This window comes from Rhinoraja longicauda, chromosome 32 (genome assembly GCF_053455715.1).
Source record: "Rhinoraja longicauda isolate Sanriku21f chromosome 32, sRhiLon1.1, whole genome shotgun sequence".
NCBI lineage: Eukaryota > Metazoa > Chordata > Chondrichthyes > Rajiformes > Arhynchobatidae > Rhinoraja > Rhinoraja longicauda.
Genome location: NC_135984.1, coordinates 22,782,432 through 22,798,875, shown reverse-complemented (window position 1 = coordinate 22,798,875; position 16,444 = coordinate 22,782,432). Strand labels below are relative to the sequence as shown.

The 16,444-nt window shown below is 41.9% G+C and overlaps 1 protein-coding gene across 3 annotated transcripts in view; it reads right to left on the bottom strand.

The window, feature by feature from the left end:
* The window catches only part of LOC144608581 (hepatic and glial cell adhesion molecule-like), a 57,849-nt gene that overhangs the window by 8,601 nt on the left and 32,804 nt on the right, over positions 1–16,444 (bottom strand). For 2 of the 3 annotated variants that reach the window (XM_078426514.1, XM_078426515.1), the window contains exons 2-5: positions 11,701–12,042; positions 8,001–8,282; positions 5,794–5,887; positions 4,285–4,358 (exon numbers count right to left, since the gene is read on the bottom strand). In XM_078426514.1, coding sequence (XP_078282640.1) covers positions 4,285–4,358; positions 5,794–5,887; positions 8,001–8,282; positions 11,701–12,042 — 792 coding nt within the window. The remainder of the gene's footprint in view (positions 1–4,284; positions 4,359–5,793; positions 5,888–8,000; positions 8,283–11,700; positions 12,043–16,444) is intronic. The other variant, XM_078426516.1, reaches the window with a different exon arrangement.

Sequence of the window (16,444 nt, the reverse complement as noted above, 5' to 3'; positions counted from 1 at the left end):
GGAGTATATAGCCACATAAATATGTGCTGATATGCACACCAATATAATGTGGTGTTTACTGGCTACAGGTCTCAGTTGGGGTCTCAATATGTGAGTGACCAGCAACTCAAACCTGGCCTGCAATTTACAATGGGCAGGTACATTACTGCTGTAGTAGATGTAGGCAAAAGTTCATCGGAAACACTCTCCTTTTTCAGGAAGCATAGCTTTGGGGATGGCACAGTGGTTCAGCTGGTAGAGTTGCTGCCTCACAGCATCAGAGACCCCCAGGATCGATCCCTACCTCAGGTGCTGCCTATGCAGAGTTTGTGCATTCTCTCTGTTACTGGATGGGTTTCACCAGGTATAACAGATCTTGGGTAGGAAAGAACTCCAGACGCTGGTTTACACCGAAGACTGACACAAAATGCTAGAGTAACTCAGCGGGACAGGCAGCATCTTTGGATAGAAGGAATGGGTGACTTTTCGGGCCAAGACATTTCTTCAGACTGAGAGTCAGGGAAGAGGGAGACACAGAGATAAGGAAGGGTAAGGTGTGAAAACAAGAGATCACTTAAGGTGTTTTCACACCTTAGCCTTCCTTATCTCCGTGTCTCTCTCGCCTCTGACTCAGTCTGAAGAAGGGTCTCGACCCATTCCTTCCATTCAGAGATGTTGCCTCTCCCACTGAGTTACTCCAGCATTTTGCGTCTATAACAGTTCTTGGAACAGGGTAAAGTACTAAATAATTGCACAAAGCAGATAATTTACTACTTCTATACAGTTTTGTCAGTTTTGAATTATAAATTTTGTTTGGAAAACTTTTGAATTCTATTTTTGCAATGTTGCCATGAAATGATCAGCAGTGGAGATGATAAGATGCAGACTGCAGTGGAATGTGGAATTCAGATTGCATTTCCTGGTAATGTACTTGGATGAGTTTGTCACAGGCAGACTGGACTGAAAGGAGATCTCCAAGTTGCCTACTCCTCTCCCTCCTCCTACTCTGCATCTGCTTGTCAAACAGCTTGGGCCTCTGACAGCATGGGTTACATGGGTATCGTGACACTTGTTCTGCTTGGTATTACACACTCCTCCAAAGGAGTCTTGGCAGTGTCATAAACAGTCAGACAGCACCGAGACAGTCTCTTAAGCCCAGTCTGTCCATGCTGACCAAGATGCCCCACCTACACTAGTCCCACCTGCCCACATTTGTCCCATATCCCTCTACACCTTTCATGTCCACTTCCTTGGCCAAATGTCTTTTAAATGTTATTATTATGAAATGATAGTAAAATTAAAAGAGATAATACTGGGGTTAATCAGCAGGTCAACCAGCATCAGGTTGACATTTGACATTTCAGGTTGATGACTTTTCAGCAGAGCAGCAGCAGAATTGTTATAGTAAGGAATGATCTGATCTTTCACAATTCTGTCGTATGTTGAAAGACTGGAGCGACTAGGCTTGTTTACACTGGAATTTAGAAGGATGAGAGGGAATCTTATCGAAACATATAAGATTATTAAGGGGTTGGACACGTTAGAGGCAGGAAACGTGTTCCCAATGTTGGGGGAGTCCAGAACCAGGGGCCATAGTTTAAGAATAAGGGGTAGGCCATTTAGAACGGAGATGAGGAAAAACATTTTCAGTCAGAGAGTTGTAAATCTGTGGAATTCTCTGCCTCAGAAGGCAGTGGAGGCCAATTCTCTGAATGCTTTCAAGAAAGAGCTAGATAGAGCTCTTAAGGATAGCAGAGTCAGGGGGTATGTGGAGAAGGCAGGAACGGGGTACTGATTGAGAATGATCAGCCATGATCACATTGAATGGCAGTGCTGGCTCGAAGGGCCAAATGGCCTACTCCTGCACCTATTGTCTATTGTCTAATTCATGTTACCGCATGACTTTCACCACATGCATGCTTTTCACATGTGTGAGTTGTGTACCAGATCAAGAGTCATCATCAGGTGGCCATTATCACCCAATAGACAACCTTTGGTTGGTCATAAATACAAAGTGCTGGAGTAACTCTGCGGGTCAGGCAGCATCTCTGGTGAAGAAGGATGGGTGATGTTTCGGGTAGGAACCCTTCTTCAGACACTTCTTTGGTTGGTCATGATAGTTTGAAAGCACATGGCACAGCGTACTGACAGACACTGTTCAGCATGATAGACTGTGCATTGTCACAAATCAGTTGGGCATTACGAGTGAAATCCCTCTCTGTTGCAGTGTATCTCAGAGGCAAGTATAATGTGTGCACATAAAGGTACCCTGTTAAGTGGAGAAGCTTGCAATCCTTCTGAAGTCTTGTGCCTACTCTGCTTGTTGCTCCCTGACAAGAGTGGATGAAGTGTATTACGTTTCTTTAAAAGGGGAGCTCCAGTGCTCTCCCTCACGCAAATGTAGATGGAAAACTATGAGGTGTTGCAAATATTTCTAACTCCCTCAGACAAATGAACCGTCCTCAAACCAACTAGAGAATGGTTCTGAGATACCATCTACTTCATTGGAGATCCTCAGGACAGCATGGTAGCACAGCGGTAGAGTTGCTGCCTTACAGCACCAGTAGACCCCGGTTCAACCCTGTCTCCTGGTGCTGTGTATGGAGTTTGTACCTTCTCCCCGTGACCGCATGGGTTTTCTCCGAGATCTTCATTTTCCTCCCACATTCCAAAGATGTTTGAAGGTTAATTGGCTTGGTATAAGTGTAAATTGTCCCAAGTGTGTGTAAGATAATACTGATATGCGGGGATCGCTGGTCGGCACGGACTCGGTGGGGCGAAGGGCCTGTTTCCGTGCTGTATCTCTAAACTAAAAACAAAACTATCTTTAATCGGACTTTACAGGACTTTATCTTGCACTAAATGTCATTCCCTTTATCCTACATCTCTACTCTGAGGACGGCTTGATTGTAGTCATGTACAGTCTTTCCGCTGACTGGATAGCATGCAACAAAATAGCTTTTTATTGTACTTCAGTAGACGTGACAATAAATTAAACTGAACTAAACAAAATTAAACTAAATTAAAATAAACTAAAAACTACACCGAATGAACTGCAACTGAATAGTAATGGTTAAGACATACTTCAGTGTGCAAGGAGTATAAGAAAATAACTGCAGATGCTGGTACAAATCAAAGGTATTTATTCACAAAGTGCTGGAGTAACTCAGCAGGTCGGGCAGCATCTCGGGAGAGAAGGAATGGGTGACGTTTCGGGTCGAGACCCTTCTTCAGACTATTCTTCAGTGTGCAAGGATGTGGTTAGCTGATGGCACAACTAGCAGAACTGCTGCCTCACTGCTCCAGCGACATGGGTTCAATTCTGACCTTTGCTACTGTCTATGTGGAGTTTGCACCTTCTCTCTGCGACTGCATGGATTTCCTCTGGATGTTCCAGTTTCCATGGGCTGTAAATTGTCCCTGGTGTGTTGATGAGTGGTAGAATCCGAGGGGAATTGATGGGAATGTGGGAAGAATAAAATGGGCAGCATTAATGTACAAATGAGTTTTTATGGTGGGTGTGGAGTTGGTGGGTCTGTTTCCAAGCTGTATCACACCATCTCTCATGGGCCATAATGTGCATGAGCCTTGGCTCTGACAGCCTTTGTCATGCTATCCTCTGAGGGGGCTGGATCAGATGGCAGATTATCTCAGAAGTACAGACAACTCACACAGCCTTTACTAAAGTGCAGACAACTCACACATTGGATCTTACAGACTTTCAGGTTCTTTTACTTCTTAAACAACCTGAGCAGACATAATCCAAAATTCAGGGCGACACAGTGGAGTTGCTGCCTTCCAATGCCAGAGACCCAGGTTCGATCCTGACTGGAGGTTCAAGACCAGAACTGGAATGGGAATAGCAATTCAATATGGAAATGGGATGGCAAGTTAAAATGGTTAGCAATTGGGAAATCCAGCAGGCCCTTGTGGACTCAGTGCAAGTTGTTCGATGAAACAGTCGGCTGGTTTATGCTTGGTCTCACTGATATAAAGGAGGCCCCATTGGGAGCACCCAACACAGTAGATGAGTTAGCAACCAGAAGATCCCGCAGGTCTCGGCGGACTGAGTGCAAGTGCTTAAGATGTACATGCTATACCTACAAAGAAAGTTCATGTCCATCTAATCTGTCCACTATGCTTTACCGACTCATTTTAATCTTCCCATTTTCCTACATATACACCCGTTGCAAGTAGGAATACAAAATAATCTGCCCAGTAGGAGACTGCGTCAATGTTTCTCATCCATCCTACCAACTTTGCCATGTCAAAAAACAGAGGCCTACGTTGCATGAGACACTGTACCTTCACATTTGGCTTGATCTTCAGTCTGCTCTGCACGACTTTGTGATCCCTCCTTTTCTCCTTTTCCTTTATTTCTTAAAGAAACATGAAAAATAACAAGGCTTGAACTAGACAGTCTTTCATATTGAATTTATGGACTTTTTGGTGAGTAGTTGCTTGTGTGGTTTTCACAATCTCAACAAAAAGCAAACCGTTGGGGGAATTAAACGAGTTAGGCAGCATCCATGGAAGGAAATGGATGGATGTAATTTTGACCCAGGACCCTTCTGCAGACCCGACCTGCAATGTCATCTGTTTATTTCCTTCCACGCATGATCAGTTGAATTTCTCCAGTATGTTGTAATCTTGAGTAAAAACCAAATTGTTGGAGAAATGGCTCTCATGTTTCCATTTCAGAATTTCAGGTTGTCCCATAAAATATTTCATAACTAATGAGGTGGTTTAAGAATAGACATTGTTGTGATGTTGGAAGTACCAGCCAATATGCCTTATACAAACCTCTTCAAACAGTAAAGATTAATAAACAGATTATCTAGTTATTATATCAATACTGTTTGAGGTTGGTAAGAATCAAACACTGTAATGTGGGGCTGGCGTCATACAACAGAACAGGTAAGAAAAAGAATTTGGATATGAAAGGCTTTGCGGATGACAAGCTAATGCCTGCAAATGGGATTTGCATAGGCGAGCATTGTGGTTGGCATGGATGATGTAGATGAAGAGCCCGTTTCTGTGTTTTATGTTTCTTTGATTCTATCAAGTGTGAGGTGTTTAATTTTAGAAGGTCAAATGTAAGGGGAAAGTATACAATTAATGGCAAGACCCTTAATAGCATTGATATTCAGAGGGAATTTGGGGTCCAAGTCCACAGATTCCTGGAAGTAGCAACAGACATAATGTTGATGGAGTGGCAAAGAAGGCGCCTGGTATGCTTGCCTTCATTGTTCAGGGCATTGAATATACGAGTCAGGAAGTCGTGTTGCAGATTTATAAAGCTTCAGTTTGGCTGCATTTGGAGTATTGTGCGTGGTTCTGGTTGACCCATTACGGGAAGGATGTGGAGGCTTTGGACATGCTGCAGAAGATGTTTACCAGAATGCTGGCTGGATTAGAGAGTTTTAGACATAAACAAAGGGTCAGACAAACTTGGATTATTTTCCCTGGAGAATTGGAGGTTGAATGGAGACCCGATAGAAGTATAAAATTAAAGAGAGGCATAACTTTAAAGTCAGAGGGAGAAAGTTTAAAGGAAATGGGTGGAGCAAGTTTTTTTTACACAGAGAGTGGTGGGTGTCAGTGAACAAGTTGAGGTAATGCAATAAATATGGCTTTCTGTTTCAAGATTCTGAAATGAATTAAAATTCCTTTACCATCAGTGTACAGTCTGAATTCAAGCTACCAATTCAGTAACATAATCAGTACACAGTCGCACTTCTAGTAATGAATCATTCTGTAAGCATAGAAGCAGGCATAGAAAACATAGAAGTAGGAACCTCAAATAGATCTTACCTTTTTGATGGCTTCCAGCAAGCACACACAGTAACCAAGGTAACCAGAATGAAAATCCCACCTGTACTCAGGATAATGTACAAAGAGCTCCGCTCTGTCAGAAACACAAACACGTCATCATTTGTACTTCACTCTTCTGAATTATAATTGAAACCATTTTAACCACTAATAGAAAAACATTACTCACAGAAGAGGATATTTGGCCCATTCTGCCTGATCACTTTTGCGAAAATACTATCTATTTTGTATCACTTATTTTGTATCACGGTGACATGGATAGGAAAGGTTTAGAAGGATATGGGCCAAATGTGGGCAGGTGGGACTAGTGTAGATGGAGCACATTAGTCGGCATGAGCAAGTTGGGCCAAGGGGCCTGTATGACTCTATGACTATTTAAAATTTTCAGATTTATATCTATTTTCCTTTGAAATGCTTTCAAGTTTCAGAATGCAGCACTATTCCTTGCTGCCACTCCAAGTACTAACAATTCATTGCGTTAAAATAAAATTCTTCCCTTTGTCATGCTAATGACCTAAATTTACAAGGAGTGTGGGTTTGATCTGAACAGAGTCCACATACAGTAATTACTCCTGAGCATAATTCAGCACGTGGTCTCAACTTGTGAAGTAGGGCACATCCAGCAGAAAAATGTTAGATGCCAAAGATCAAGTCAAAAATAAATCTTTAATAGGGAATTGGATTATCTTCTTTTGTAATGGGACTTTTTTTTATTTATAGGTGCAGCTAAGAGAATATGGGACCCTTGCTCCAATCAACCATTCATCGCCTGCCTTCTGGATCTTCTGTGCGGCTATAATGTGAGCACAGCTCCAAGCTTCCAAAGACCTCTCTGGGGAGGCCCATGTCACATTTTCCACGAATTGGCAATGTTAAATGCTGCATGCTCTGTTTTGATCCTTTTAAGATAGGCTCTTGAGGATTAGTCTTACAAAGTGTTCCTGTGCCCCATGGATAAATCAATGATGGCTTACAACTAACTACCTGCAGTCTGAAGAAGGGTCTCGACCCGAAACGTCACCCATTCCCTCTCTCCTGAGATGCTGCCTGACCTGCTGAGTTACTCCAGCATTTTGTGAAATAAATACCTTCGATTTGTACCAGCATCTGCAGTTATTTTCTTAAACTACCTGCGGTAGCTTACTTTCAGATCCTCTTGAACATTAGAATCACACTGAGTATTTCAGTTCCCTTATGGTGACAGCATTTAAGAAGACTCTAGACAAACACTTCAATTGCCTAGGCAGAGAATGCTATGGCCAAATGCTGGAAGAAAGGATTAATACGGATGTGCGCCCAGAAGGTACAAAAGCTTGAAAGCACATATGGCCAGTCTTAGGAACAGTTTCTTCCCCTCCATTTTCAAACCAATAAAAGGCCCTCCCATAAGTTCAGGGGTAGTCCTGATCTTCCAACCTACTTTCATTACAGACACTGAACTTTCTTTCTATAACTGTAACGCAACAATGCTGTAAAACTATATTTTGCACTCTGGTATTTTTCTCTTATTGTACCTGCTGTACTTGTGTATATTTTATTGTCCTCATGTATAGTATGATCTGATTTAATTGGATAACACACAAGCAAAAGGGTGTTGCAGTGGCACAGCGGTAGAGTTGCTGCCTTACAGCACCAGAGACCAGGGTTCGATCCCGACTATGAGTGCTGTCTGTATGGAGTTTGTATTTTCTCCCTGTGACTGCCTGGGTTTTCTCCTGGAGCTCCAGTTTCTTCACACATTCCAAAAATGTGCAGGTTTATAGGTTAACTGGCTTCTCTAAATTGTCCCTTGTGTGTAGGATAGAACTAGTGTATGGGTGATTGCTGGTCAGTGCAGACTCAGTGGGCCAAAGGGCAAGTTTACATGCTGTATCTCTAAACCAAACAAAACTAAGCAAAAGCTTTTCACTGCAACTTTGTACACCAAACCAAATCACTGGTGGGCATGAACATTGTGGGCGGAATGACCTGATTCCATGCGGTATGATTCTATGACTCTTATCTACCCTCAAATGCATTTGATGTATTTTTGCAATAGCGAGAAGCTGCAATATTTGACATGCTGTTATAAAATGTTACCATATGTTTTCATATTGTTATCCACAACATATTTTCTATAAATCTTCCCACTTTCCATATTGTTCACCATCGATCCTCAGTGTCCCTCTAAATACTGCTTTTGTACTTACTGTACACGGTCAGTTTGACCGGTGTGCTTCGATAGTTGCTGATGGGGTTCTCCACTGTACAGCTGTAAATGTCATCATCAGTTACGCGGACCTGTGAGATGGTCAGTGTTTTCTGATCACTGGACAAAGAGAACCTCTCGTCGCTTTCTAGGGGGTTTCCTCCTTTCAGCCAGGTATATATTGGTTTTGTTCCATTTTCATGCGAACAGTTTAATGTTACATATTCACTCAGTTCCAATACTGTGGAGGACGATAAGACCACCAAGGGCTTCGACACAGGGACTGGATAATCCAAGGCAGAAAACAGACAATGGGCACAAGGCTGTAAAACAGTGTGTCCCATACAACAATAACAACTTGCAATTCTATAACTTGTATGGGAGCATAATCAGTCAAACATCGACTCAGAGCCAAAAATTGAGACAAATTGGGACTTGGGGGTGTGGGAGAATGATGGATGGTGTCAATGAAAGGCCACCTGCACAAGAGTGATGGGTGAATGGGACTTAGTGGATACTGGCAGCAGAATTTTGGACAGCTCAGAGGGTGGAAGTAGAGACTCTAGCCAGGTAAATAGTCTGCACCATTCAACTAGGTTATGCTCTGTCAATAGAGTGAATGCCATTCAATCAAAAGGTTTAGCTTTTAACCAAACTAATCTGGAGTTGGTCATGAATTTGATTATATTTAACTAGACATCAGAATATAAAATTGATCACAGCAGGCTTCAAACTTTTTCTTCTCTTCACCCATTAGTTTCAGGGAGTTAAAAATAGAAGAGAGTAAGAGGTGGGTCCAGTTGGCAAACTTAATAATTCAGGTCCTAGTGTCTCTCGGCTCCCAGTGACGACCTCTTCTCCCATCTCCAACATCCCCCCTCCTCTTGGATTCCCCCTGCCGGCCTTCTACCCTCTCTGGGCCTTTTTATTTCCAACTGTCGGAACAACAACTGTCTTGACGTCTCTACACCCCTCACCCACTGACTCTGAAAAAAGTTCCCAACCCAAATCATTACCTATCCATGTTTTCCAGAGAAGCTGCCTGAGCCGCTGAGTTACTCCAGCACTTTGTGTCCTTCTAATATTTCAGGAGCACAATTGGCTGCTTTGTCGAGGTACTACTGCTGGTAAATATGAAGTATGGACACAATTTGGTCTCTTTGCTGTCACATTAGATGAAAATCTTTCTTGAACATTTGGACTCCAATTCTCTCGGAAACATAATTCCATTCTTACTCGGTGTCTGTATATCAACATTTTACAGCAGAGGGAAGGGTGATAACATCAGGAGCAAGAACCAGAACTGATTCTTTTTCCCGTCAGGAATAGAGTATACAGTGCTCTCCATGTTTGGGACAAAGACCCATCATTTATTTAGTTGCCTCTGTACTCCACAATTTCATATTTGTAATAGAAAAAATCACATGTGGTTAAAGTGCACATTGTCAGATTTTATTAAAGGGTATTTTTATACATTTTGGTTTCACAATGTGCAAATTGCAGTTGTGTTTATACCTAGTCCCCCATTTCAGGGCACCATAATGTTTGGGACACATGGCTTCACAGGTATTTGTAATTGCTCAGGTGTGTTTAATTGCCTCCTTAATGCAGGTATAAGAGAGCTCTCAGCACCTAGTCTTTCCCCCAGTCTTTCCATCATCTTTAGAAACTTGTATTGCTGTTTATCAACATGAGGACCAAAGTTTTGCCAATGAAAGTCAAAGAAGCCATTATGAGACGGAGAAACAAGAATAAAACTGTTAGAGACATCAGCCAAACCTTAGGCTTACCAAAATCAACTGTTTGGAACATCATTAAGAAGAAGAAAGTAGGTGAGCTTACTAATCGCAAAGGGACTGGCAGGCCAAGGAAGACCTCCACAGCTGATGACAGAAGAATTCTCTCTATAATAAAGAAAAATCCCCAAACATCTGTCCGACAGATCAGAAACACTCTTCAGGAGTCAGGTGTGATTTGTCAATGACCACTGTCTGCAGAAGACTTCATGAACAGAAATACAGAGGTTACACTGCAAGATGCAAACCTCTGGTTAGCCGCAAAAATAGGATGGCCAAGTTACAGTTTGCCAAGAAGTACTTAAAAGAGCAACCACAGTTCTGGAAAAAGGTCGTGGACAGATGAGACGAAGATTAACTTATATCAGAGTGATAGCAAGAGCAAAGTATGGAGGAGAGAAGGAACTGCCCAAGATCCAAAGCATATCACCTCATCTGTGAAACACGGTGGTGGGGGTGTTATGGCCTGGGCATGTATGGCTGCTGAAGGTACTGGCTCACTTATCTTCATTGATGATACAACTGCTGATGGTAGTAGCAGTTGAATTCTCAAGTGTACAGACCCATCCTATCTGCTCAAGTTCAAACAAATGCCTCAAAACTCATTGGCCGACAGTTCATTCTACAGTAAGACAATGATCCCAAACATACTGCTAAAGCAACAAAGGAGTTTTTCAAAGCTAAAAAAGGGTCAATTCTTGAGTGGCCAAGTCAATCACCCGATCTGAACCTAATTGAGCATGCCTTTTATTTGGTGAAGAGAAAACTGAAGGGGACTAGCCCCCAAAACAAGCATAAGCTAAATATGGCTGCAATACAGGCCTGGCAGTGCATCACCAGAGAAGACACCCAGCAACTGGTGATGTCCATGAATCGCAGACTTCAAGCAGTCATGGCATGCAAAGGATATGCATCAAAATACTAAACATGACTACTTTCATTTACATGACATTGCTGTGTCCCAAACATTATGTTGCCCTGAAATGGAGGGACTATGTATAAACACTACTGTAATTTTTATATGGTGAAACCAAAATGTATAAAAATACCTTTTTATTAAAATCTGACAATGTGCACTTTAACCGCATGTGATTTTTTTTCTATTACAAATCTCAAATTGTGGAGTACAGAGGCAAATAAATAAATGATGGGTCTTTTCCCAAACATTATGGAGGGCACTAACTGGAGCACCCGGTTCATTGTGACAAGGTGACACTGCACTGTCTGGTGCTGGACTGGGTCAGTCTGACCAGGACCATACAAAGTCTTGCTCTGGTCTTGTAGACTTCAATCAAAGAAATGCAAGGATGCATTACAATTAGCTAGAGTGTTGCTGGATTTAAACCGGGCCACATCAGACCCAATCTTCATCTACGTGTAAATGAAAATCCTTCTTCCTTCCTATCTCATGTGATCAACAACAATCTGGATCAGGACAGAATTGGCAGTAAAACCTATTCTCTCTCTGAAGCTGTACATTTGTTGAAGCTCAGCAGTCTGGAGCGTAGAGTCTGAAGAAGGGTCCTGACCCGAAACGTCACTCATCATCTTCCTCCAGAGATGCTGCCTGACCCGCTGAGTTACTCCAGCACATTTGTGTCTATATTTGTTGAAGTTCATTGCCCTCTAAGCTCATACATTAAAAATGGGTATTGGGTAGTGGTGACTGGTGCCCGTAAAACTGTAATCAGTGCTAGTCAGTGCCTTTGTGAGAGCAGAGGGATAGAACTGGAGGGGAAATGCAAAACAATGTTCTAAGGTGGCAGGAAAAGAATAATACTTTTAATATCATTGTTTGGTAATTTGGAGGCAAAGAATAATACTTTGTATTACTGTTCGGGTAGTTGGAGGCAAAGAATAATACTAGTATTATATAACTGTTCAGGTAGTCTGCCATCAACTTACTATCAACAGTTAAATTGAGTGTTTGTGCTGCAGTGGAGGCATCGTCCGTGATTGCAATCTCAACTTCATACATTCCCTCGTCGGTTGGCTGCAGGTTGAGGATCAGCAGAGACCCATTGCGGAAGATAACAATACGATCCTTGTACTCAGGCCGTAGCTTGCCCAGGATGCGGGTACCATAGGACTGGACCAAAGGGATGGGCTTGTCCCTCTTCAGCTGCCACTGGATGACGGGAGTCTCCGAGCTGCTGGTTGTGTACCGTATAGAAAGCAAGGCCGAACTTCCCACCACACCATGGGTAATGTAAGCTTGCGTCGTTATGTTCACTCCCTCTGCTGCTGCTGAAAACAATCATAAAATGCAAAATTCAGTCTGAAGAAGGGTCGTGCCCTGTAACATTGTCTGTCCATTTCCGCCACTTTGTGTTTTTAATAAAATGCAAACGATAAGAAAGCAAAATTAGAAGTTGGATTGGATAATTCTGCTTGTCCACTGCTGCCCTCCAGTTTTGACACAGTTATAAAAGAACCTGCATTGGTACTATGACTTTTATTACTTGGGAAATCTTATAAGCAAAGAAAGCACCTGAGATGCAGTACCTGTTTTAAAATGCAAAAAGGAGAGCAAGATTGTATAAACAAACATTCGTTGGGGGACAAATATTAGAGCAGAACACCAAGTAGAATTCGTGTCTGAAGAAGGGTCCCGACCCGAAACGTCACCCATCATTTTCTCCAATGATGCTACCTGACCCACTGAGTAATGCTAGCTCTTTGTATCTCCACTATTCTACTTCAACAATGTGTTAGGTCTTCAGTGTCCATCTGAGAAAAAAAGGTATAACTATCATTTAACAAGTACAGCACTTTGAGCAGTGGATCATTCTATCATTAGTGTAGGAGTTGTCAAACTGGATTTGAGCACATTCATGAGTTGTATTCCTTCTCTCTAATTTTCACCATTTTGGTATGTCCACCATGAGATGCTGAGAACCGTAGTATGGGCAACCCCTACATCACCACTAGCTCTTAAGGAAATAGCAAAGCATTACCCAAAATTTGAGATGTGGTATAAAATTTGCACTTACAGAATTCATGTGAGGAAAAAAATTAAACAAACACAAAAGGAAATAAATTTTGTTAATTTTTATTGTTAGTCCCTCAGTGTCGAAATCTAAATTACAGAAGATGGCTTTTTGAGGCCACTCTATCGTTTAGTAAGGTTATGGCAAACTCCCTTTGTATATATGAAGACACTACCCCATGAATATGCACTACTTCTGAGCAACTCCTTTGGGGTTGAGAATTCCAAACATTCACAACCATTGAAGTGAAAGAATTTCTCTGCTAAATGGTCAACCTTTATTTCTCTGCACTTCGACCACTGGAAACATACTTTTACAAAGAAACTATTCATTTTTTCATAGTAAGGACTAAAGGCCTGTTCTATTCAACCTCTCCTCAACCGACACACATTTAAGGTCCAGACCTTCACTACACTCCTTCTAAGTTTTAACCATCTTTAATTGGACTTTATCGGACTTTATCTTAAGTTATATGTTATACCCTGTATCCTTTATCTGTGCACTGTGGACAGCTTAATTGTATTCATGTAGTCTTTTCTTTGACTGTATATCATGCAAACAAAAGCTTTTCACTGTACCTGGGGACAGGTGACAATAATAAACTAAACAACATTCCTTAACTAATGAAACCAAAAGTGTGTGCAATAGTCCGTTTCATCTTATCAATCTCCACATATTTTCAACAACTTACTTATTTTTATTATGTAACCTCCTACCATTGAATGTTAACTTATCATTTACTTTTCTAATAGTTTGCTGCTCATCCATACTAATCTTAGGCTTTTATTTCTCCTGGATATAATTACAGAGATCAACAGAAGATCTTCAGTGTAGCTCTATCTAAGGTCAGCCCACACTAATAAGTGGTCGTAGGTCCTTCCTGGTCAATATGTATAAGTGTCACATTGTTTGAATAAAAATAGTTCATTCAACCCATGGCATGATTTCTGCCATTTAGTCCGATCATAGCTGATATGGGCCACAATGCCATCTGAAGAAGGGTCTCGACCCGAAACGTCATCTATTCCTTCTCTCCAGAGATGCTGCCTGTCCCGCTGAGTTACTCCAGCTTTTTGTGTCTATCTATGCCATCTATCTACTCAGGTTCTGTATATTTTGGTATCGTTATCAAACAAAAATCTATTAATTTCAAACTTGAATATTTCAGTTAAATCCCAACACACAAAGAAAATTCTGGCATTCCATTGCCCTTATGATAAAAAGTGTTTCCTGATTTTATTTGTAAATGACCTGGTTCTGATATCAAGATGTGTTACCTTGTTTTGGATACCTCCACAAATGGAAACAACTTCTTTTCATTTACATTTTCAAAACTTTCCGCCATTTTAAACAGTTCTATCAAACTGCATGGAGGCTCAGTGGTAGAATTGCAGTCTCACAGCGTGAGAAACCCGGGTTAGATCCTGACCATGGGTGCTATTTGTCCTCCCGTTGAACGTGTGGGTTTTCTCTGGGTGCTCCGGTTTCCTCCCACACTCCAAAGACATACAGGTTTGTCGGTTAGTTGAGTTGAGTTGAATTACTCCAGCATTCTGTGTCTATCTCAGGTTTGTAGGTTAATTGGCTGCCATAAAATTGTAAATTGGCCCTAGTTTGCGTAGGATAATGTTAATGTGCAAGAATAACTGGTCAGCGTGGACTTGGTGGGCCAAAGGGTCTGTTTCCATGCTGGAAACGATTAGTTAAAATCTAAACTAAACTAAAAATAACTTAAATAGCACTCTTTCAGACCATATTAGTGCAATTTGCCTTCAAACTTTATTTCTTCATGCCCTGGTCTCATTCACATGCTGCAACCCTCCAAGGTCATCCTCGAGAGGGAAGGTGAACAGCCGGAAGTCGTTGTGCATGTAGGCACAAATGACATGGGTAAGAAGGAGATTCTGCAACGTGAATATAGAGAACTAGGTAGGAGGCTGAAAAGCAGGACTTCTCGGGTGGTTATCCCTGGGTTGCTTCTAGTACCTCGTGCTAGTGAGGGTGGAAACAGGGAGATAGGGGATCTGAATGTGTGACTGAGGAGTTGGTGCAGGGGGCAGGGATTTAGATTTCTAGATGACTGGGATCTCTTCTGGGGCAGGGGTGACCTGGACAAAAGGGATGGGTTGCATCTTAATTGGAGGGGGACCGACATTCTGGCAGGCAGGTTTGCTAGCGCTACATGGGTAGGTTTAAACTAAACAGTGGGGGGGGGGGGGGGGGGGAGTCAACAACATGGAAGCATAAGCGTGCAGCTAACGGGAAATAGAGTGTAGGAAAGGTCACGTTTAAAATAACAGGGCAGCGGGATGGGAACCAATGCAAGGAGACAGAGGGACATAAAAGGATGACAGATGCAAAAGGTAGAAGGGAGATAAGAAAAACAAACCTGAAAGCTTTGTCCCTTAATGCGAGGAGCATTCGTAATAAGGTGGATGAATTGAATGTGCAGTTAGTTAAGGAATATGATATAATTGGAATTACAGAGACATGGCTCCAGGGTGACTAAGGCTGGGAGCTAAACATGCATTGGTATTCAAAATTCAGGAAGGATAGAGTAGGTGGGGTGGCATTGTTGGTTCAAGAGGAGATAAATGCAATAGCAAGGAGAGACATTAGCTTGGATGCTGTAGAATTGGTATGGGTAGAACTACAAAATAGCCAAGGGCAGAAAACGCTTGTTGGAGTTGTATACAGATCACCAAATAGCACTAGTGTAAGAAAATAACTGCAGAAAATAGAAATCGAAGATATTTATTCACAAAATGCTGGAGTAACTCAGCAGGTCAGGCAGCATCTCAGGAGAGAAGGAATGGGTGACGTTTCGGGTTGAGACCCTTCTTCAGACTGATGTGTTGGGGGGGCGGGACAAAGGAAGGATATAGGTGGAGACAGGAAGACAGTGGGTGTTCAGTGGGAGAAATAGCACTAGGGAGGTTGGGGATAACATCAAGCAGGAAATTAGGGATGCGTGTAGCAAAGGTACAGCAGTTATCATGCGTGACATTCATCTATATAGAGAGTGGGCCAACCAAATTGATAGCAGCGCTAAGCAGGAGGATTTCCTGGAATCTTGTTGTGTAACGCCCCTTGGGCAACAGTGACCATAATATGGTGGAATTCTGCTTTAGAATGGAAAGTAACGCGCTTAATTCAGAGATTAGGGTCTTGAACTTAAAGAAAGGAGACTTTGAAGGTATGAGACGTGAATTGGCTAGGATAGATTGGCAAATTATACTTAAAGGGTTGACGATGGAGATGCAATGGCAAAGATTTAAAGACCGCATGGATGAACTCCAAAAATTGTTTATCCCTGTCTGGCGATAAAATAAAACAGGGAAGGTGGCTCAACTGTGGCTAAAGAAGGAAATCAAGGATAGTGTTAAATCCAAGGAAAAGAAATATAAATTGGCCTGGGGAAGCAGCAAACCGGAGGATTGGGAGAAATTTAGAGCTCAACAGAGGAGGAAAAAAGAGCATGAAAGAAAGCTTGTGGGGAATATAAAAACTGACTAAAAGCTTCTTTAGATATGTAAAAAGGAAAAAAATAGTGAAGACAAATGTAGCTCCTTTACAATCAGAGACAGGTGAATTTATAATGGGAAACAAATAAATGGCAGAACAGTTAAATGAGTACTTTGGTTCTGTCTTCACCAAGG